Source organism: Staurois parvus, unplaced genomic scaffold (assembly GCF_062004578.1).
Source record: "Staurois parvus isolate SC_StPar_1 unplaced genomic scaffold, SC_StPar_1.0 ptg001110l, whole genome shotgun sequence".
Taxonomy (NCBI): domain Eukaryota; kingdom Metazoa; phylum Chordata; class Amphibia; order Anura; family Ranidae; genus Staurois; species Staurois parvus.
This window is the reverse complement of record NW_028318906.1, coordinates 1,130,083-1,153,524: the sequence shown is the minus strand read 5'-3', so window position 1 is coordinate 1,153,524 and position 23,442 is coordinate 1,130,083. Positions and strand designations below refer to the sequence as shown.

The 23,442-nt window shown below is 45.1% G+C and overlaps 1 protein-coding gene across 2 annotated transcripts in view; it reads left to right on the top strand.

Moving 5' to 3' along the window:
• The window catches only part of LOC149440225 (NACHT, LRR and PYD domains-containing protein 3-like), a 141,104-nt gene that overhangs the window by 91,381 nt on the left and 26,281 nt on the right, over positions 1–23,442 (top strand). For both annotated transcript variants that reach the window (XM_089658889.1, XM_089658888.1), the window contains exon 8: positions 95–265. In XM_089658889.1, coding sequence (XP_089515015.1) covers positions 95–265 — 171 coding nt within the window. The remainder of the gene's footprint in view (positions 1–94; positions 266–23,442) is intronic.

Sequence of the window (23,442 nt, the reverse complement as noted above, 5' to 3'; positions counted from 1 at the left end):
GCATCATTTATTCACAGTCTTCTGTGAACTTCTCCTTTTTATGTCTTTCTAATTTTCATTTAACATAACTTGTGGGTCTGTTTTGTCCTTGCAGCCTCATTTTATGTGACCTGACTCCTTTGAACTGCGATCAGCTGTATTTTGTTCTTCTCACAAACCCATCCCTCACCAGACTGGACATATCAGAAAATAATCTGAAGGACTCTGGAATAAAACGTCTGTGTCGGGGACTCATACATTACAAATGTGTACTGCAAGAACTGAGGTGAGAATTATGCTACAATCAATATAATATTTTGATGGTTTTTGGAATAAAACTTCGGCGTGAGGTATCCAGACATGTTACCCGACCACAAGGTACCGTATTTTTTGCTCCATAAGACACACCTGATCATAAGACGCACCTAGGTTTTAGAGGAGGAAAACAAGAAAAAAAATATTCTGAACCAATGGATTGCAGACATAGTACAGGAAATAACCAGAGACTGCGGACATAGTACAGGAGATGAGCAGAGACTGCGGACACAGTACAGGAGATGACCAGAGACTGCAGACATACTACAGGAAATGACCAGAGACTGCAGACATATTACAGGAGATGGTCAGAGACTGCGGACACAGTACAGGAGATGGTCAGAGACTGCGGACACAGTACAGGAGATGACCAGAGACTGCGGACATAGTACAGGAGATGACCAGAGACTGCGGACATAGTACAGGAGATGACCAGAGACTGCAGACATACTACAGGAAATGACCAGAGACTGCAGACATATTACAGGAGATGGTCAGAGACTGCAGACGGTACAGGAGATGACCAGAGACTGCAGACATACTACAGGAGATGACCAGAGACTGCAAACATAGTACAGGAGATGACCAGAGACTGCAGACATACTACAGGAGATGACCAGAGACTGCAAACATAGTACAGGAGATGACCGGAGACTGCAGACATACTACAGGAGATGACCAGAGACTGCAGACATGGTACAGGAGATGACCAGAGACTGCAGACATACTACAGGAGATGACCAGAGACTGCAAACATAGTACAGGAGATGACCAGAGACTGCAGACATACTACAGGAGATGACCAGAGACTGCAAACATAGTACAGGAGATGACCGGAGACTGCAGACATACTACAGGAGATGACCAGAGACTGCAGACATGGTACAGGAGATGACCAGAGACTGCAGACATAGTACAGGAGATGACCAGAGACTGCAGACATAGTACAGGAGATGACCAGAGACTGCAGACATAGTACAGGAGATGACCAGAGACTGCAGACATACTACAGGGGATGATGACCAGAGACTGCAGACATATTACAGGAGATGACCAGACACTGCGAACATAGTACAGGAGATGACCAGACTGCAGACGTGGTACAGGAGATGACCAGAGACTGCAGACGTGGTACAGGAGATGACCAGAGACTGCAGACATAGTACAGGAGATGACCAGAGACTGCAGACATCGTACAGGAAATGACCAGAGACTGCAGACATATTACAGGAGATGACCAGACACTGCAGATGTGGTACAGGAGATGACCAGAGACTGCAGACATAGTACAGGAGATGACCAGAGACTGCAGACATGGTACAGGAGATGACCAGAGACTGCAGACATGGTACAGGAGATGACCAGAGACTGCAGACGTGGTACAGGAGATGACCAGAGACTGCAGACGTAGTACAGGAGATGACCAGAGACTGCAGACATGGTACAGGAGATGACCAGAGACAGCAGACATAATACAGGAGATGACCAGAGACTGCAGACATACTGCAGGAGATGACCAGAGACTGCAGACATACTGCAGGAGATGACCAGAGACTGCAGACGTGGTACAGGAGATGACCAGAGACTGCAGACATAGTACAGGAGATGACCAGAGACTGCAGACATACTACAGATGACCAGACACTGCAGATGTGGTACAGGAGATGACCAGAGACTGCAGACATAGTACAGGAGATGACCAGAGACTGCAGACATGGTACAGGAGATGACCAGAGACTGCAGACATAGTACAGGAGATGACCAGAGACTGCAGACATGGTACAGGAGATGACCAGAGACTGCAGACATGGTACAGGAGATGACCAGAGACTGCAGACATGGTACAGGAGATGACCAGAGACTGCAGACATGGTACAGGAGATGACCAGAGACTGCAGACATAGTACAGGAGATGACCAGAGACTGCAGACGTGGTACAGGAGATGACCAGAGACTGCAGACATGGTTCAGGAGATGACCAGAGACTGCAGACATGGTACAGGAGATGACCAGAGACTGCAGACATATTACAGGAGATGACCAGAGACTGCAGACGTGGTACAGGAGATGACCAGAGACTGCAGACATGGTACAGGAGATGACCGGAGACTGCAGACATAGTACAGGAGATGACCGGAGACTGCAGACGTGGTACAGGAGATGACCGGAGACTGCAGACGAGGTACAGGAGATGACCAGAGACTGCAGACGTGGTACAGGAGATGACCGGAGACTGCAGACATAGTACAGGAGATGACCAGAGACTGCAGACATACTACAGATGACCAGACACTGCAGATGTGGTACAGGAGATGACCAGAGACTGCAGACATAGTACAGGAGATGACCAGAGACTGCAGACATGGTACAGGAGATGACCAGAGACTGCAGACATAGTACAGGAGATGACCAGAGACTGCAGACATGGTACAGGAGATGACCAGAGACTGCAGACATGGTACAGGAGATGACCAGAGACTGCAGACATAGTACAGGAGATGACCGGAGACTGCAGACGTGGTACAGGAGATGACCGGAGACTGCAGACGTGGTACAGGAGATGACCGGAGACTGCAGACGAGGTACAGGAGATGACCGGAGACTGCAGACGAGGTACAGGAGATGACCGGAGACTGCAGACGAGGTACAGGAGATGACCGGAGACTGCAGACGAGGTACAGGAGATGACCGGAGACTGCAGACGAGGTACAGGAGATGACCGGAGACTGCAGACGAGGTACAGGAGATGACCGGAGACTGCAGATGTGGTACAGGAGATGACCGGAGACTGTAGACGTGGTACAGGAGATGACCAGAGACTGCAGACATGGTACAGGAGATGACCAGAGACTGCAGACATGGTACAGGAGATGACCAGAGACTGCAAACATGGTACAGGAGATGACCAGAGACTGCAGACATGGTACAGAAGATGACCGGAGACTGCAGACCTTTGGGAAACAGGTACCCGAATTTGACAGGTACCCGCTCCCACTTCCGCTGCGATCGCCTAGGCGATCGGAAGTTGTCCTCTCTGTAGTCTTGTGGAACACGTGACAGGTCCCAGAAGACTACGGGGCCATTCACAAAGTGCAACGCTTCTAGCACATGCGCAGTGGGCACTCAGCTGTGAAGCCTCAAGCTGTCTCCATAAGACGCGTAGACATTTACCCCCATTTTTTTGGGGGGAAAAAAGTGCATCTTATGGAGCAAAAAATACAGTACACAAAAAACAGACTTTTGCTTGGCAAGTTAAGCTGGCCATAAATGGAAAGAATTTTGAATGAAATTTCTTAGGTAAATGCATGCAAAATTGAATATGGATATTATGTACACAATTTTGTATTGTTTCATCTCCTGGTTTCAGCTGTAACTCATTTGTTTAAAATGCATGTTGTCTATTTATTATTGACTTGTATATGTAGGAGATTGAATTTAAAAAACATGTCCTGTAGGAATGACTTTCAGGTTTGGACCAATGGTAAATAAAGCCAAACCCCAAATTTTCAAGGACAATCAATGGGAGCGCCAAAAGGAACATCCCATAATGGCTTGCAGTGCACTAAGAACTTTGGTCAGGTGCAATACTGTGGTCATAATGCAGTTTAAAAAAAAAAAAAAAAGTGTCAGCCCCCTCACTATAAAAAGGTAGCTCTTCCAGCAGCCCATTTGTCAGCATGTTGAAGTTATAGAGAAGGACGGCTGACTGCACCCTGTGGTGAAGGGAGAGAGAGTTCTGTGCTACTGTGCTGTGCTAGTGTTCTACCGCAGAGCTATTCAGTGCTATCTAAATGCAAAAAACCCTGCACTACCTAAATAAAGTGAACAAACAAAATGATGTGAAAAAATATTTAACAATGAAGGCTGCTGCTGCTAGCATTAAAATTGTGTTCCCACAACCAAACCATGAATCATAAATAAAATAATGCTGCACTGCAAATTAAATCAAATTAAAATTGAACTGAATTAAAACATAACTGAAATAAAGTGTCCATAAAAATAAGTCCATAAATGTAAAATCATCAATAATGATTCAGTGGTATAACTTTTCACACATTAATATGCTTCTTCCTGTGCTGATATCCCAACACCATCAGATGAAGTGCTATAGATCATACAGGCAGTGTCACCTCACCTCAGAGCAATAGAAATGTGCTTTGTAATACCAAATAGACAATGGGCTCTTCACTTTCCCGATCATCAACCATATGAAAGTGGTCAGACACCATTAAGCTTTCAATAAAGTATCAAATCAGAACTCGGGACCGGTCCCTTTAAGGAAGTTGGAGGTCACAGATTTCTATTAGAGGAAACAAAGGATACTCTGATGGTGCAGTATGTACTAACAGATGTATTTATTAAAACAGTGTGGCTACACGCATTACATCTTTTGCATGGATAGAAGCCTTTTCCCGAAAAAAGAATTGGTTTATTGGTGGTGGTTCAGTAACATTCTTTACTATTTTATCCCTTAGAGTGGGGACTCTCTTGTATACAAATCTAGGTCGATCTGGTAGAGTAGTACGAAGATGTTTGTCAGCCTTCAGTATATAGCAATGTCCTTGTACAATCTTTTCTACTTGTTTGTGTTGTAGAATATACTCCAGGATAATCGGTACTATATCTTTCTGTTTATCATTAATTGCAGTGTTGATCAATTTATCCCTATCCATGTTCGCCACTTCTTTTATTGTATCATTAATAAACTGTTGATCATATCCTTCGGAGGTGAATCTTCTGCCCATCATACTAGCTTGTTAAAAAAAAGCCTCCTTTTTGGTACAATTTCTTCTCAGTCGAATTTGTTGTCCCTTAGGTATATTATACAGCCAAGAAAAATTATGGCAGCTATCAATAGGGAGGTAGCTATTCCTATCAACATTTTTGAAATGTGTTTTGGTGCATAATTTCTGCTCATCTACTGAGATGTCAAGATCTAGGATGTGAATCTTTTCCTTACTTACATCCCATAATTATCTTTTATTCAGAGTTTAAATTTTTCCTTTTCACATAATCACAAAAGAAAATATAAAAAATCCCGATATTAGGGAACCAGGCAGGAGACAAAAGCAACAAAAGAAATAACAAATCAACAGAGTAACTAGATGTAATGTTGTCAGGGATCCAGGTATGACCAGAGATGTGTGGACTGACACAGGGAACAGCAGGCTTCAGAAATGATGAAATAATAATAAAATTTTTTTAGGAGCACAAATATACAAACGCACATGCAACCAAAAACCAAACCTCCAACTAATAATAGATATGTACAATTGTAGTCATGGCTGGAGAGGTGGAGTGGTCAGGACTGGCCAGGTCAGGAACAATCGGGCAGATAAAGTACAACAGGAGCAGGCAGGAGAATGGTCAGGAATAGCCGGGGTCGGTGCAGGCGGAGTTCTAGCAGAGTTAGAGTCAAGCAGGTAGAAGACAGGATACAGAAAACAGGATCAGGACAACAGGGCACATGGGAAAACACCAAGGCACTGATTGCAGGCCTGGTGCTGCTTAAATATACCTCCTGCTGCTTAAATATACCTCCTGCAATCAGCCGCAGGTGATGGCTTGATTGCAGGAGTGAGATCCTGGCTGCTGAAAGCACCCGCTGGCAGGCACCGGTACTGCAGCCCACACGGCAGGTGAGGCCATTCCTGACACACCCGCTGGCAAGCACTGGTACTGCAGCCCACACGGCAGGTGAGCCCATTCCTGACAAATGTACACTTCAAGACAAATAAGCAGAGGAAAGCTTGTCATTCACAAGTCAGACACATCATATTCAGACATATACAGAGGAAAGCCGAACTCTGGAGACCTCAACTCTGTCCCAAAATGGCACATATACGGGTCATGGTAACAGAAAGTAAACTTCACATGGTCAAGATTACATCTACATCAGGCAGATTTCCAAAAATGAGAACAGAGATACTTAATGAGAATCCAGTAGGGATAGGTGCTTGGATTAACTACTCCTACTCCGTTTGCCCGACAGGTGTAAGAGAAAATCCCCCAGGATGGGGGGGAGAGCATTTCCCATAGTAGATGTGGTGTCAGAGACCTTCAGGCGATCTAGGGTATTAGCCAGGTTGGATTTAGTATACCAGGCAGTATAATGGAGTGTAACCATAAGTTGATTTATTTCCCGTTGGGAAAATGTATGTTCGATAAAAGACCTCCAACGTGTGAAAAAATGTTTGGTGGGGCCAACATTTTGGATCAGAGTATCCAATTGTTCAAGGTATAAAAGTGATTTCAGATCTTTCTTGACAGAGGATAAGGTAGGGCTGTGAGGGGATATCCAGGCCCTCAGTAACACTCTGAGCAGACAAAAGACACAAATGAACCCAGTGGGGTACTGTACTCAGAGTGATTAACCTAGCCGTAGGAGAGGAATACATGGAAAGAAATAAATTCCAGGATTGTTCCTTGAAAACCGAGATTCCTCAAGACTAAGAAGAGCCAGTGGAGATTAATATTATCGAATGCTTTTTCCGCGTCAAGAGACAGAATGGTCATATCTTGATCGTGTGAAGCTTAACCTGTTCCAGCGCCATAATGACTTTGCGGATATGTAGAATTGCTGATCTACCTTTGACAAACCCTGACTGAGCAGGGTGCAGCAGGCCAGGGAGAATACTCACCAGACGTGAGGCGACTGTTTTGGACAAGATCTTAGCATCCACATTAATGAATGAGATAGGGTGATATGAACCAGGAAGAGTGGGGTCTTTGTCCTTTTTGGCCAGTAACTTTATAAATGCTGTGGATCCCGTAGGGAGGTAAGGACCACCCTTCCATATATTGTTGTATACTTGCAACATGGTATGATGAACATATTCACGGGATAACTTGTAAAATTCAGATGAGTAGCCATCTGGGCCAGGGGCCTTACAATTAGATAGATTAGCATTAGTCGTCAGGAGCTCTTCCGAAGAGATAGGTGCGTTCAGCACATCTAAGTGAGCTTGAGAAAGACGGGGTAAGTGAAGAGACTGTAGGAGCAATTCTGCTTTTTCCATATCTACCTGTTCCTCAGAGTACAGTTGTTGGTAGAAATTCATTAATAAAGAGGATATGTCGCACGAGGAGGTCGTCAGATTTCCACGAGGGTCCTTGAGTGCCATAATATGGGTAGGAGCATAGGGGGCCACGACAAAGGTTGGCCAAAAGTTTTCCGGCCTTATTGCTGTATTTATGGAACTGTAGGGAGCGATAAGATGTTTTAATTCGCTCCCTTTGTTCGACCCATAGCTCAAAATTTCTTTTAGCTTCCTGCCATTTCTGTTTCCTTTCCGTGGATCTATTCTGGCCAAGTTCTAATTGGGCCTTTCGAAGAGTTGTGGTAGCCAGGCAGAACTGGTCCAAAGAGTGCCTCTTGTACTGGGAAACATGAGATATAATTTTACCCCGCAGGACCGCCTTGGCCATTTCCCAAAATAAAATGGGGTCAGTAGCATGTACTGCGTTGGTGAGGACATAGTCATTCCAAGCATTGAGTATCATATGGCGAAAGTCCTTGTTGTCTGTGAAGTAGGAGGGGAACCGCCAAGGGGGTGGGTTACCGCTAGATTGTAGATTGTCAAGGGTGACCACAACCGGGTTGTGATCCAAGATGTCTATTACCAAGATCTCTGAGTATCTCACCATAGGTAAAAGGGAGGAGGAGTAGAATATATAGTCAATACAGAACATAGTGTCATGCGGAGTCAAGTAGTAGGTAAATTCCCTGTCAGTTGGGTGAGAAAGGCACCATACGTTCGCCATGTGCAGATGGGATACAGTGTCTGCGATGTACGAGGAGGTGTGAGTGCAACTGGAAGTCACTTTAGATCCCGTGGATCGTGAAGTTTGTAAGATTGCATGATGATCGAGCATTATGTTATCATGGCCGTGGTTTAATAATTATGTCTCAGTCCAAGGGAAAATGGCCACCGTAGAACGCTGCACTACTAACAAATAGCCGCCGCCATTCCTCCTTTCTGTTATCATGGCCGTGGTTTAATAATTATGTTTCAGTCCAAGAGAAAATGGCCACTGTAGAACTCTGCACTAATAGAAAATGGCCACCATGGGCTTTGGCAAAATGGCCACCGTTTCATTGGCTCTCAGACACTATATAAGGATTCCTCATCTCACCTCTACCAATCTTCTGATGAAGTCACGTGGGCGTGACGCAACTCATAGGAGGCGTGGCTTTGGGCAGACACAAATTGCGAATATAGCTGCAAGGAAATGCAGTTTGGAGCTGGTGATTTTTATCTATTTACATGGCGGTTTATTAATTTTTTACATGTGAGTGTACCACTGTTTTAATAAATACATCTGATAGTACATACTGCACCAGAGTGTCCTCTGTTTCCTCTATTAAGGATAGAAATCTGTGACCTCCAACTTCCTTAAAAGGACCGGTCCCTAGTTCTGGCTTGATACTTTATTGAAAGCTCAATGGTGTCTGACCACTTTCATATGGTTGATGACCGGGAAAGTGAAGAGCCTGTTCCCTATTTGGTATTACAAAGCACATTTCTATTACTCTGAGGTGAGGTGACACTGCCTGTATGATCTATAGCACTTCATCTGATGGTGTTGGGATATCAGCACATGAAGAAGCATATTAATGTGTGAAAAGTTATACCACGGAATCATTATTGATGATTTTACATTTATGGACTCATTTTTATGGACACTTTATTTCAGTTATGTTTTAATTCAGTTCAATTTTATTTTGATTTATTTTGCAGTGCAGCATTATTTTATTTATGATTTATTCAGTGCTATCAACATCACTACATGTTGTGATGGGTATGGAGGAGAATTTCAAACTTCTACTTGCTCCTTATCTAAACACGATTTATAACTCTGCTGCAGCCTCCTCTTTCTTTACCCAGAAAATGCTCAAAGCTCTTTTTATACCATTGCAAACTGGGAAAATTCCCAACACTCCTTGGAACCCTTCTTTAGGCTCTTTTAACATACTGTATATGCGTGTTGCATTTAATGCTTTCTCCAGTGCTTTTTGCAGTTTGTTTTGCATTTTTCTACATACATTTTTGAGGCATTTGTGATGTGTTTATACCGCATTTTGTTCAGCTCTGGTCCTCCAGAGGATTTACCCCCCTTCCTGACCAGGCTATTTTTTGTGTTACGGCGCTGCGTTACTTTAACTGACAATTGCACAATCATGCAACGCTGCACCCAAATGAAATTTGTGTCTTTTTTCCCATGAATAGAGCTTTGTTTCAGTGGTATTTGACTGCCTGTGCGTTTTTATTTTTTGCGCTATATACAAACAAAGACCGACAATTTTGAGAGAAAAACTATAGTTTTGACTTTTTTGTTTAAGTAGTAGTAACTGGGGCGATCACCGTCCGGGACCCAGTGATTGACAGCCAAGGCCGCGAATAATGGCACGGGTATAGATACGTGATTTGGCGCACCCCTGCTGCCCTGTAGAAGTATTCCTGCTATAGGGCAGCAGTAAAGCAGTTAAAGTGGATTTTTCTTTTTGTTTCTGGACAGAATACAAATGCAAAACACAAACCCCGGCAAAAATATACTACCATGCATTTCAAACGCTTCTCCATTGAACTCTATTGTAGCAAAAACATTGCTTTTTGCTTTTAAAAAAGTTCCTGACCCTTTCCAAAAACGCAGCAGCTCAAAAAAGCATAGATGTGAACATGTCCCATAGGAAAGGGACTGTAGTGCATTTCTGCAAAAAGCACTAAGAAATGCATTGGTGTGAACGAAGCGCTATTGAACAATGACCTGAAGCTTTATGCAGAACTCCTCTCTTTTCATTTGGTGGTTGTGTTGCCTACTTTGATGCATCCTGATTAATGTGGATTTACCAAACGGAGTCAGGGTGTATATTCTCAGCCGTTATGACCCTTTACACCTGCCCCTCAGATCAGGTATATACATCCAGTATGATGTTTCAACCTTTTTATATAACCAACAACACCCAGCAAGGAGGCCCACTATCTACCCTAATATTTAACCTCTTGATGGAACCACTGGTGGTTTCTGCATATAATTTTATCCACACTATTAGTCTCTTTACTGTCGATATAATTTTAATGCTGAGGTCTAACTGGGATCGGTTCAGGATGCATTATATTTAATTCTATCTTATACCATAAAGTTAATATGAATAAGTGTTATATTTAAGACCTCTTTAGAATTCAAATGTAAAACAGAAACTGGAGGCTTCTTATTTTTTACGTTTGGAAGGACAAAAGTTATTACTTATCCTGCCATTGAGCTTACTGGTTCTACTACCTTGTTGTTTAGAGAAAATGACATGCCTTTCTTCCATAAAGTACATACATCATTGCTTAGAATCTCAAAATACAAACTTTGTCGGGCCAACTAGCAGCTTTCAAAATGATGGTATTGCCTCAATTACTGTACCTATTCAAAACTCTCCCCAGTACAGTACCTAACTTATTTTCTTTCCCTGTGGCAACTTGTCAGCATCTGGGTGATGCAGTGTACTATTACCACCGTTCCAAAGTAGCTACAGAGGGTATATCCCTTTTTATGCACTTTTGCAAGGTAAAACCTGTTTCACCAAGGCCTCCCCTTTATAGTTTGGGAAAGTGAGGTAGGATCTGCTTTTACCACAACCCAATGGAACAAGCTTTATCCTCTACTTAGGTACCCACCCAATATTATATTTTTCTCTAATTCCCACTGGTTGACATTTCTAGTGGATATATAACTCCATATCGATCATCCAAGTTCTACCACCACACATCTAATTTATGTTGGAGAGGGTGTGGACAGGTGAGCATATTGTACCACATACTCTGGTCTTGTAAAATGTTAGCCAAGATGGCTTTCCATCTTTCACATAATCTCCAAAATCATTGCCACACCACTACCACTATTCTCCTAGCCTGGCCATTTTAAATCTCAGAATCCCATCCCCTTTTTCCTGTCTAGCTAGGCTGCATGCATACAGATTAAGAGTCTGGTATATATTTTTGTTTTTTTGTGCTCTTAAAAAACCATACCAGACTCAAAGGGTAATCCTAACCCACCTAACTCTGATGTGAATGTACAATATATATGTAAAGCGCTGTGTAAATTGACGGCGCTGTAAGAAAATAATAATTAACTCAAACCCTGAAGGAAATCCTGTGCACCAAGCCTGGTAAAGTAATTAAATTTGCATAAATTTAATGAATGCAGAAGTCATGTATGAAATTGCCTGCCAGGACTATACTCTATAGCGGTTCCAACTAGTAGATCACAAAATTGTAAAGGATGTACTGTATACCAATATGCAGTCTCTACTAGGAAACAAAGCGCGACAGCCATGCCTTACCACATAGTCAGCCTACGATAGCCTTTATAGTATGTGTAGAAAGAATAAAACCTCAGAAAAAAAGGTGATAAAGGGGATGACCTTATCCCAGGTATATAACCCCTCCCAGTCCAGCAGGCTCCATGTTTAGTGGCAAGCAATTGAAAATAGACGGGGGTGGGATCCTCCTATCCTGGGATAATGAAAAAGGATTTGACAGTGTGACAAGTTGGGGGTTTTGTAACTCATTGGTAGTGCAAAACAGTCAGCAAAGAAAATTTCAACACAAGATGACAGTTGCCCAAGCGGGGCTTTTCCACCAATTTTCCATCAAATTAAACATAAATATGGTTATCAGCCTGTAGCTGGCCAGCTAAGACCAGTCCTAGGTTGTTAATATGGTTCACATATATGTGTATACCAAATCTGCCAATAACCTCAGTACAGTATATATGTGCATATGTTAAAGCCAAAAGCAGAATCATTGCTGTGATTTATGTCTTTAATTGTTATATGACATTTCTATATTCATTGTGTTAGCAGAAGCAGAAAAGGAAAATATGCCTTTAAGAGTTAGTTAAAGGTGAGCCAATCACAGACAGCCTCACACTGTACAGAGCCTTAACCAATCCCAGCCAGTTTCACATTTGTGCCTGTGTAAAACTCCCTGCTAGGATTTTCTAGAGACACATGCTCACCAGACAGAAGAGGAAACAGACAAGGTTCCAGTCAGAAAAGCTTTAAGGAGGCAGAGAAGGCCAAATAGGTATTTAATGCACTTGTGTGTTCCTCTATTGTTTAGTAATGCAGGTAGATCTGTATGTAAAAACTGTTGTATGTGTTTACTTGTAGTTCCACCGAACTTACGAATCAAGTCACTGTAGAGTAATCTAACGAATTTATAAATCCAAGTGAATTTATCAATCTATCGAAATATACAGAACTAATTTATCAAATCTATTGAACCTATCGAGATAAGCTATCGAATCAACCCACTGTAATACGAATTAAACCATTGTAATATGAAAGAAACAAGCCATTGTAAGCAGTGTTATATGAAGAAGATTGAAGTTATTAAAGAAGTTAACTAAAGTATTCGGTGTGCTCTTTAAACCTACTGCATCCATAGAGCGGCATTGGAGGAATTACAGAGTAAAGTCAATCTAATCAAACAAAGAAACAGCAATTGCATAATTTTTCTAATGCCACAGCGCACTAGGCACCAAAGGGTGCTGCGCCTGCCACACAGCCTCCTAGCTCTTCTTTGCAGGTCTACTGCTCAGGCCTTGTTCCTCCAGACCGTCTAACACACTTCCCATGCACAAACACTGTATCTTTGCAAACTCCATCTCTCACAGACTCTTTTTCAGGCTCAAGCCTTGGTCTGTCCTGTCTAGCCTGGTGCAGACTTGCACCTCTCTGCTCCCTTACAACACACTGAACCCCAATCCTGGCTTTGTTAAAAAACAAGCACACCAATCCTTAAGCTTGGCACCTCTTTGCCAACTATCACCAATAGGGGTCCTATCCTGTCTGATTTTCTTTTTACGAGTGTGTTTTCACAAGCACCTCTTCCTAAACCTTGGGATCCCACTGGTCTATCTACCATCCCTTCTACCTTCTGTCCTTGGGTTCTTGTTTTTCTTTTTACCTCCGCCAGAAATAGTCTCCCAGGAGTCTTGAGGACCTACTTCTACAGCATATGTCAGGGGACTACCCCTCTCACTACCTGTATTAGCTTCAGCCATCGCCATCTGTTTTTCAGGTTTGCTACTACCTGTGTGGTTACCCTCAGCAACCAAACCATCTAAGATTGTTATCTTAGCATTATCATAACATTGTTATGTTTATCAGTCATCAATAGCCATATTCCACAATGGATTACTGAACTCACTATTTTCAACATCAAGAACTCTTGTCCCATTGTTTGCTAAAACAGTGTCTGCAGAGAGACCAGGTATGCGCAAGCAGTTACTCCCCACATCACCTCCTGTTGTCCAATACACCATAAGCAATTGTCCTACCAACTGACCTTTTTCAACACATTTTTTCACACTAGTTTCTTTAACCGAGCTTCCCACTCGGCCAGTGCACTTAAATGGCCGGGTGGGACAAGTGCTGTTCTAAGTGGATGTACCCATATGTTCCTCAGAATGTGACCATGCAGCTGCACACCCCCAGTGTGCCTGTGCCCCCTGGACACAGCACACCACTGCTTGGCAGATGAGCTCTGTGATTGGCCCTTCTGATCACATGATGGCTGTGTCCAATCACAAGAGCAGATGGGTGTTGTTACCCATTTCAACGAAGCATCAAGTCGGTCTGGAGAGGGCTGGAATGCCCAAGAGTCTCTGATGTGATGCCTAGGCCGCATGGGGAAATGTGACAGGGAAAGTGCCGCAGAGGAATGGCTCCTGGAGGTGACACACGCAAAGGAAAATTGCCACAACTGCAACGTGGAGTGTTAAGAATGTTGCTGCTGTAAATGTGACAAAGACCTAATATGTGTCTAATACCAGTGAAAAGGCAGTAAGTCTGGTGAGGAAATCCTCTTCCAAGAGAGACCTGCTACTGTGTAGTACTGTTAGGAATGGACTCGCCAATAGTGGTGGGACTCACCTGCCTTGTGGGCTGCAGTACCAGGGCTGGCCAGCGGGTGCTCTCAGCAACCAGAAGCTCACTCCTGCAATCAGCCAAATACCTGAGGCTGATTGCAGGAGGTGTATTTAAGGAATGGCCAGACCTGCAGTCAGTGCCTTGGTGTATGTTTCCCAAGAGCCCCTGTACATGCATCCTGTCTGATCCTGCTTTGATCCCTGACTCTGATTGAACTCTGCCTGTCCTGACCTCGGCTATTCCTGACCACTCTCCAGCCTGCTCCTTTGGTACCTTGTCTGCCTGATTGTTCCTGACCCGGCCCGTCTGACTACGCTCTGCCTGCTCCTTTGTACCTTGCCTGCCCGTTTGCTACCAACCCGGCATGCCCGACTACGCTTAGTATTGTTCTTTTGTTATCTGTTGGGGGGTTTGGTTTGTTTGCACTGTGTTTATGTTTAGTCTTGCACTGCGTTTATGTATTGTTTAGTCTTAAATAAATTATATTGTTTATACTATATCTGAAGCCTGTGTTTCCCTGTGTCAGTCCACACACCTCTGGTCATACCTGGAGCCCTGACATTACACCAAGGCCATTCCTGACCAGAAGTGGCTGCACAGGGAAGCCATCTTGGCTTATTGTTGCTGGGAAGAATGCATCTTGATGAGGTGGTGTATTTGTCTCTGCTAGTGTTTGATAACAGAGATTATGCTTATCAGACTCTGAAGGAGTATACCAGGGATCAACTACTAGAATGCATAAGGATCGCTCATTGCCTAGTAGATCAGGGCACAGAGTTCTCTGAGGTGCAACCATTGATTCAGGTTTGTGCAGAGTTGGCTTTATCTGGTACCCCCGAAAGCAGGGATGAATTTTTGCCGCCATTTAGTGCCGACCAGGTAGAGTCCCTGGTATGGTTATTGGAGGACGATGTGGATTACTTCTTGGAGAGTTATTCTGCATGTTCACAACAGGTGCTAAAAGATTGTATAAACGCAGTGCAGTCTTTGACCAGACAGGCTTTGTGTAAGCTGAGCTTTGTTCAACCCATACTGCAGACTTGGTCAGACTTGTTGCACCCAGCCTCAGTCAGCTTAAAACATCATTCCTCTGCTCAAGGCACTCTTCCTCATCCCCGACAGCACCCCCAGTGACGGCCCAGTATGCTCTGCTAACTACCACATATCAGTCCCTTGCTCCCCCTCGCTGCACCTATCCTATCTTTAACCCTGTAAATAAGTCCTCTGTAGCAACTGCTCCCTCCTTTGTTCCATCCCTCAGCTCTTCTCTGCCTACAGCTGCTCTATCCACTTACAAACCTGCTGTCGGGGATCGCCGCGGCGCTGGTCCCGGCGCAGGCGCAGTGCGCCGCCCTGTGCAGGGACGCGGGCACTAGGTCCTGGCCGGCTGCGGTGTTCGAGTCCGTGCATGCGCAGTAGAGGCCGCGGGCGCGCTTTCGGCACCAATGACAGCACAGGGCGCGATATTTAAACGGCCCTGAGCTGTCATTCAGTGCCTTCTGGTCTTTCCCTGTATCCTGTATCTGCGAACCTGTGAATTGTGAGTTGCTGACCCGGATTGTACCTGACCTTGTTGTATTCTCCTGCCCAGACCCTTGCTTTGCCTGACCTCTCTCCTGGATGCCCCCTATTAGATCTGACCTTCTGTTGCTGACCTGGCGTGTGACCCGACTACTCTCTGCCCGCTGCTTTGTACCGCACCGTCCCCACAGTTACCGACCCGGCCTGTCTGACCTCACACTTGCTCAGCCATCCATCCATCCCAACAGGGTCACCCGACCTCCTCATATCAGGCTCTTCCCTGTGGGAGCCCCTGGCGAATACTGCTACCACTGACAGGTGTACTCAGTAGCCACGACCTGGTCTCAGGGTACTCCAAGTCCATCCCCACCATCAGGGGCCCTGGTGAACAAGTACTCTGGGGCTTAGATTCCGTGCGCTGGGGACGTCTGACCAGTGGAGTGCTAGTGGTATCGCCGGGCGGTCCCTTACACCTAAGCTTACTTCCTGTGCTCCAGTAACTAAAACCAGGAAAAGGCGAAAATTCTTTCCAACCAATACCATTCTGCCAGTATCCAAACCGGTCAGCCTGCCATTGGAGAACCCGCCTTCCGTGGTTCAGCCTGATGCCCGGCACCCGCAATTCAGCCTAATACCCTGATGCCTGGTGACCCGATGCCCGCTGTCGAGCCAGATGACCCGGTGCCCGCTGTCGTGCCGGACGATCCGATGCCTGATGACCTGGTGCCTGCTGTCCTGCCAGATGACCTGGTGCCCACTGTCAAGCCAGATGATCCAATGCCAGATGACTCGGTGCCTGCCAGATGACTCGGTGCCCGCTGTCGAGCTTGACGACCCGATGCCCGCTGTTCTGCCAGATGGCTCGGAGCCCGCTGTCTTGCCAGATGGCTCGGAGCCCGCTGTCTTGCCAGATGGCTCGGAGCCCGCTGTCTTGCCAGATGGCTCGGAGCCCGCTGTCGTGCCAGTTGGCTCGGTGCCCGCTGTCGTGCCAGATGACTCGGTGCCCGCTGTCTTGCCAGATGACTCGGTGCCCGCTGTCGAGCTTGGTGACTCGGTGCCCGCTGTCGTGCCAGTTGACTCGGTGCCCGCTGTCGTGCCAGTTGACTCGGTGCCCGCTGTCGTGCCAGTTGACTCGGTGCCCGCTGTCTTGCCAGATGACTCGGTGCCCGCTGTCTTGCCAGATGACTCGGAGCCTGCTGTCTTGCCAGTTGACTCAGTGCCCGCTGTCTTGCCAGATGACTCAGAGCCCGCTGTCTTGCCAGATGACTCGGTGCCCGCTGCCCTGCCAGATGACTCGGTGCCCGCTGTCGAGCTTGGTGACTCGGTGCCCGCTGTCTTGCCAGATGACTCGGTGCCCGCTGTCGAGCTTGTTGACTCGGTGCCTGCTGTCGAGCTTGGTGACTCGGAGCCCGCTGTCGTGCCAGTTGACTCGGTACCCGCTGTCTTGCCAGATGACTTGGTGCCCGCTGTTGAGCTTGGTGACTCGGTGCCCGCTGTCGAGCTTGGTGACTCGGTAGCCGCTGTCATGCCAGTTGACTCGGTGCCCGCTGTCGTGCTTGGTGACTCGGTGCCCGCTGTCGTGCTTGGTGACTCGGTACCCGCTGTGCTGCCAGATGACTCGGTGCCCGCTGTTCTGCCAGTTGCCTCGGTGCCCGCTGCCTCGCCTGAAGGCCCGGTGCCTGCTGCCTCGCCTGAAGGCCCGGTGCCCGCTGCCTCACCTGGTGGCCCAGTACCTGCTGCTCAGCCTGATGTGCCTCTGTCCGGTGCCCAGCCTGAAGTGCCTCTGTCCGGTGCCCAGCCTGAAGTGCCTCTGTCTGGTGTCCAGCCTGAAGTGCCTCTGTCCGGTGCCCAGCCTGAAGTGCCTCTGTCCGGTGCCCAGCCTGAAGTGCCTCTGTCCGGTGTCCAGCCTGAAGTGCCTCTGTCCGGTGCCCAGCCTGAAGTGCCTCTGTCCGGTGCCCAGCCTGATGTGCCAGTCTTTTATATCCCGCCAGTTACCAGACCCGGGCCCATTTAGGACTGTTTGGAGCGTCCTGAGGCCACTCCTTGAGGGGGTGGTACTGTCAGGAATGGACTCGCCAATAGTGGTGGGACTCACCTGCCTTGTGGGCTGCAGTACCAGGGCTGGCCAGCGGGTGCTCTCAGCAACCAGAAGCTCACTCCTGCAATCAGCCAAACACCTGAGGCTGATTGCAGGAGGTGTATTTAAGGAATGGCCAGACCTGCAGTCAGTGCCTTGGTGTATGTTTCCCAAGAGCCCCTGTACCTGCATCCTGTCTGCTTCCTGTATGATCCTGCTTTGATCCCTGACTCTGATTGAACTCCGCCTGTCCTGACCTCGGCTATTCCTGACCACTCTCCAGCCTGCTCCTTTGGTACCTTGTCTGCCTGATTGTTCCTGACCCGGCCCGTCTGACTACGCTCTGCCTGCTCCTTTGTACCTTGCCTACCCGTTTGCTACCGACCCGGCCTGCCTGACTACGCTTAGTATTGTTCTTTTGTTATCTGTTGGGGGTTTTGGTTTGGTTTGTTTGCACTGTGTTTATGTTTAGTCTTGCACTGCGTTTATGTATTGTTTAGTCTTAAATAAATTATATTGTTTATACTATATCTGAAGCCTGCGTTTCCCTGTGTCAGTTCATACACCTCTGGTCATACCTGGAGCCCTGAAAAAGTACCCTGTGTAGTGGGGAAACTGAACCCGCAGCGAGACTGAGGACTGATAAGGACTCATCCCCATGCAGTGTCCTGTGTAGCAGAGAGACAAGTGGTAAAACTTGCTTGTCTACTGAGTTTAAAAATTCTGAGGTGAATAATGGATTAATGCAGCTTGGGGGGTTTTAGCTCATTGGTAGCATAAAACAATGAGTTTACTCCAAGCCAGACATGTCTTTTCTGGGCTTTTTATGCCCACTTTTATTTAAAACACCACGCAGGGGGTTTCCACCATCAAATGACACATAAACATAGTATTCAGCCTCTTGCCTCTTCTTTGCAGCTCTACTACTCAGGCCTCAAGCCATCGTCCTCCAGACCATCTAATATACTTCCCAGTGTTCGAGCACAAATGCTGTACTTTTTCCAGCTCTGTGTCCTTCCTTGTTGCTGCATCTCTCAGACTCTCTCTCTGGCTCGGACCTTGGTCTGTCTTTTTTTGGACAGCATTGTGCAGACATGCAACACTCTTCTCTCTTACAACACACTGACCCCCTCAGAAGGGTGGAGCATTGACCTCTAATCCTGGCTCTGCTATAAATAAAAAAAAAAAACAGCACACACCTCTGCCCTTAGCGTGACTGGTTTATCCAAAACCTGGCCTAGACTACCATTATACATAGTGGCATGGCCTTGTCCTGCCACAACACGTAAATAAAAAGTTCTGTTTTCTTCATCATACATTCCAGAGCACATGGCTTTCTAATCATTACCATTGGGATGCCCCCATTCAATGCTATGAGAGGAGGGAACAGGCTCTACTGTAGCGATGCCTAAAGGACCTAATGTCCAAAACGTTAATCAGCTGATGCTTGAACATCCACCTTATGGAATTTGTAATGACATGTACCGAAGTCACGAAGTAGCCACGTTACACAGATTTGAGAAGCTGAGGCTTGATGTAGAAATGTCAACATGAAGAAGTGCTTATGTCCCTCATAGAATGTGCTTCTTACTTTCCCTTACAGGTTAAAAACCTGAATAACAACCGGTCTTATCTGTATAACAATAGTAGAGTGAGAGGTTGTGGCATCCGCTTGGTCCAGGGCCATAATCTCGGCCAACAGTTCCTCTCTGGTCTTGCAGCCAGCAATACCTCTCCGAGCGACAAGCAGGCTTTGGAGAACTGGCTGGTACCATACATCCATCTGGCTGAGCAGGGACATCTTTGAGAAAAAGATGGGTCCCGATTGGTGGTTTGGACTTTCTCCACAATGAGGAAAGATCCCACCACTGCCAACCGGTTGTGGCGGAACCGTTCCACCTGGGCTTCCTCTTGTGGAGTGATGCGGCGTCCACGGCTTAGTCTCAGCCAATGGTCTACTTTTCTGGCAAGTCTTCCAGCGCTCTGACAAGGCAGGTATTAAAGCTCAAAGGCAATCCTTCCCCGATATCCCAAACCATGAGTCAGAACTTTGTGTAGGGTGAATAAATGCATTGCTTTATTGAACACAACTCAACTTTTACAGTACATGCTGGCAGTAATCCCTGCCCCCCTCCACCCCCACCAGTCTGGCACTTGGTTCCCCACCCACACCCAAAACTCTACAGTACAATACAGCAGTAATCAGCGCAGTATGAAATCTGGATAAGTGAAAGGCTACAAGTCCCCATTATGTAAGCAAACTGCAGAATGCCTGTCTACATAACAGCTGCTAAACATATACAGTTTTAAAAAAGGTAGAACGGGAAGGCCACTTAACAAGGGGATAAAACCAGAATGGAAAAGGCAAAATGTTATCACAAAGGGACAGGTTCTTCACAGAGGTTACTTGACCACTTCATGACCCCTCTGGTAAAATAAACAGGGAGTCTGACCTACATATAGATGTTGTTGCTGAGAGATAAGCCCTTATAGTTCAAACTGCATATAAGGGTAAGAAAAAAAAGAAGATAAGATAATGTCTAGATTAATGTGAAATAATAAAATAACCTTACGCAATAAATCTTGCCTACGCCTTTGAACAAACTTATCTTTGTGTAGAATGAAGAATGACACTTTACAGGACAAGGCTGCCAATTCCAATACTCTTCAAGCCAAAGTAATGGCCACCAGAAAGACCACCTTCCTGGTAACACCAGAGGGAGAGATGCTACTCACAGATTCAAAGGGAGAATGTTGGAGAGCTACTGACACTAGGTTCAGTCCCCATGATGCCAAAAGTTTATGTACAGGAGTTAAAAGATAAAAACAGAGTGCAGCGCTAAAAAATATGAATACAAACGAGAAAAGTCCGTAATAATTAAATAGATGTATATCTTAAAGAATCCCAAGGAATAGCTGATAAAGCCCGGAGACAATGGAAAGAGTGCGCACTCACCGGACGCGCATGGAAAATGCGCATATAATAAATATCCCCTGGAATCTTTATGGAAATGAAGAGAATAAGCTCCAACTCTGTAAATCAATCAGCCTGGAGATGTATGAGAGAAGTCCGGAGATCCCCTTTACAGGTGGTAAGGTAATCAGCCAGGATCCAGAGCTCCGTCCCTCCGGTGGTGGTAAACACACACTACAGGAATCCTGCAAATGGATTTAGCTCCCAAACAGGAACCAAAAAACAGGTGCCCATAGTGTAGTAATTCAAACCAATTTTAATAAAACAATCAGGATAAAAATACAGGGTAGTAGGCTGTGTACAATGGATATATTACAGCAGAGTACGCAGCAAAAGGTACTGACCCTAAGTTAAAATGGCCGCCGGGCTATCTCGTGGCTCCGGGCGGGAGATGACGTCATGCTCTGTCGGTTCCTCCTAAGGCCTTTCGTGCCCAAGCACATCATCAGAGGGGATACCAACCAGAGCATGACAGACGTCCATCTAATTTATACTGAATAGCGGCACTCGCGCATGCGCAGTACGGCGCCGCCATTTTGCCGAAGTTCATGGAGTGCGCATGCGCGGCTCCATAGAGGCCATTTTGCCGTGGGTGAAGTCATATGCAGTTTGTAATAAACAAAAACGGTTGCTACCAACATTCAATGGTGCAACCAGAAGATTTATTCTTTACACCAGGGAATTAAATAAGGTTAAACACTGGTGTTATAAATAGTAGATGGGTAAGATGAAAACCCATAAGGTGCAATTACACTGCCAAATGAGGATCAGCATTATTATACTCTGCACTACGGCAAAAGGGACACAAGGGGGTGCCAAATCCACCAAAAGGATAAAACACAATTTAAAATATATATACATTGCAGATCATAATAACAACCTATTAAATGGTTGTAAAAATCAATACATGATTAATTCATATTGATAGTAAAAGCATAATACCAAAATATACAAAACCCAGAGAATCATAATATGGCTCAACATTAAAATTAATGAAATGTGAAAGAAAAAGAAAGATAGGAAAAAATACCAGGAATCCAGTAGTATCCAAATGACCTTATGTGGCGAAGACTGTATAGATGCATAATATATTATCAATCAGTGATTTGCAATAAAGCAGTTGACATCAATTTCAATATTGTGTCCTAATGGGTATAAAGTACCCAATTCGTATACCCACTTGGTTTCTGCTTGTGAGACTGCGCGTGTTTTGTTCAGGCCTCTCCAATGTGGGGTAATGATATCAATAGCCGTGAACTTAAGCGAGGTAGGATCTTGATTGTGATAAATCCTGTAATGATTAGATAGAGCATGATCCTTGTATCCTTTCTTAATATTGGATACATGCTCGCGTAAACGATCACGTAATCTTCTAGTGGTACGTCCCACGTATTGCTTTAAGCAGGGACATTGGAGTAAATACACAACGTACCTGCTATTGCAAGAAATAAAGTGTCTTATAGTATATGTTTTCCCAGTGACATGTGAATTAAATAAATTCACCCTGCGTTTTCTGGTGTTGTCACATTTACATATAACACACCTATTGCATGGGTGAAAACCTAATATATCAGCAAATAGTTTAATATTTTTAGGAGGGTCAACTACATTCGGTGCCAGACTATGTCTCATAGAGGTCGCTCTCCTAAAAACAATCTCTGGTTTATCTGGCAGAATCTTACCCAGAATAGGATCAGTTTTCAAGATATCCCAGTTCTTTTTTATTAATCTGCTGATAGATCTATGTTGTACTGAAAATGTTGTAACAAATGGACAAACTTTAGCTTGTATAGGTCTAGTACTGTTCTGTAGCATTACACTTCTATCAGTGTTGGCTACATCATTGAGGGTATCTGCCAGAGTGTTCTTATCGTATCCCTTTTCAAGGAATCGATTTTTCAGGATCTGAGCTTGGGAATGATATACCTCTAGATCTGTACAATTTCTCCTAATCCTCATGAATTGACTCTTGGGTATATTCGCCAACCAGTTAGGATGGTGACAACTGTTGGTAGGGATATAGCTGTTACGATCCGTATTCTTAAAGAAAGACTTGGTCACAATTCTTCCGTCCATGTTAATGAGTGTTAAGTCTAGAAAATTGATTTCTTGCTTACTATAAGTGTATGTAAGGTGAATATTTAATTTATTATTATTCAAGGTGCCAAAAAAAATTGGTCAAAGATTCCTCATTACCATTCCACACCAACACAATGTCATCTATATATCTTTTATAAATAGTTAATTCCGGCCAGTCTCTAGCATATATCAAATCTTCCTCCCACCTTGACATAAACAAATTTGCGAGACTGGGGGCAAACTTTGCCCCCATGGCAACTCCCTTAATCTGCAAGTAATAGGTCTTATTAAACCAGAAATAGTTTTTCATCATGGCAAAATCCAACAAACGTAAGATGAAATCTTTCTGTATAGTTGGTAGGGAACTATGGTGTGTTAAATAAAAATCAGCGGCCTCCATTCCATCACAATGATTAATATTAGTATACAATGAAGCTACATCCGCTGTCACTAAAAATGTATCTGAAGAAATAGTGACATTATTCACGAGATTTAATACTTGCTTAGTATCCTTTAAATAGGACGGTGTCTGTGTGACCAAAGGTTGCAAGAAGAAATCGATATATTCTC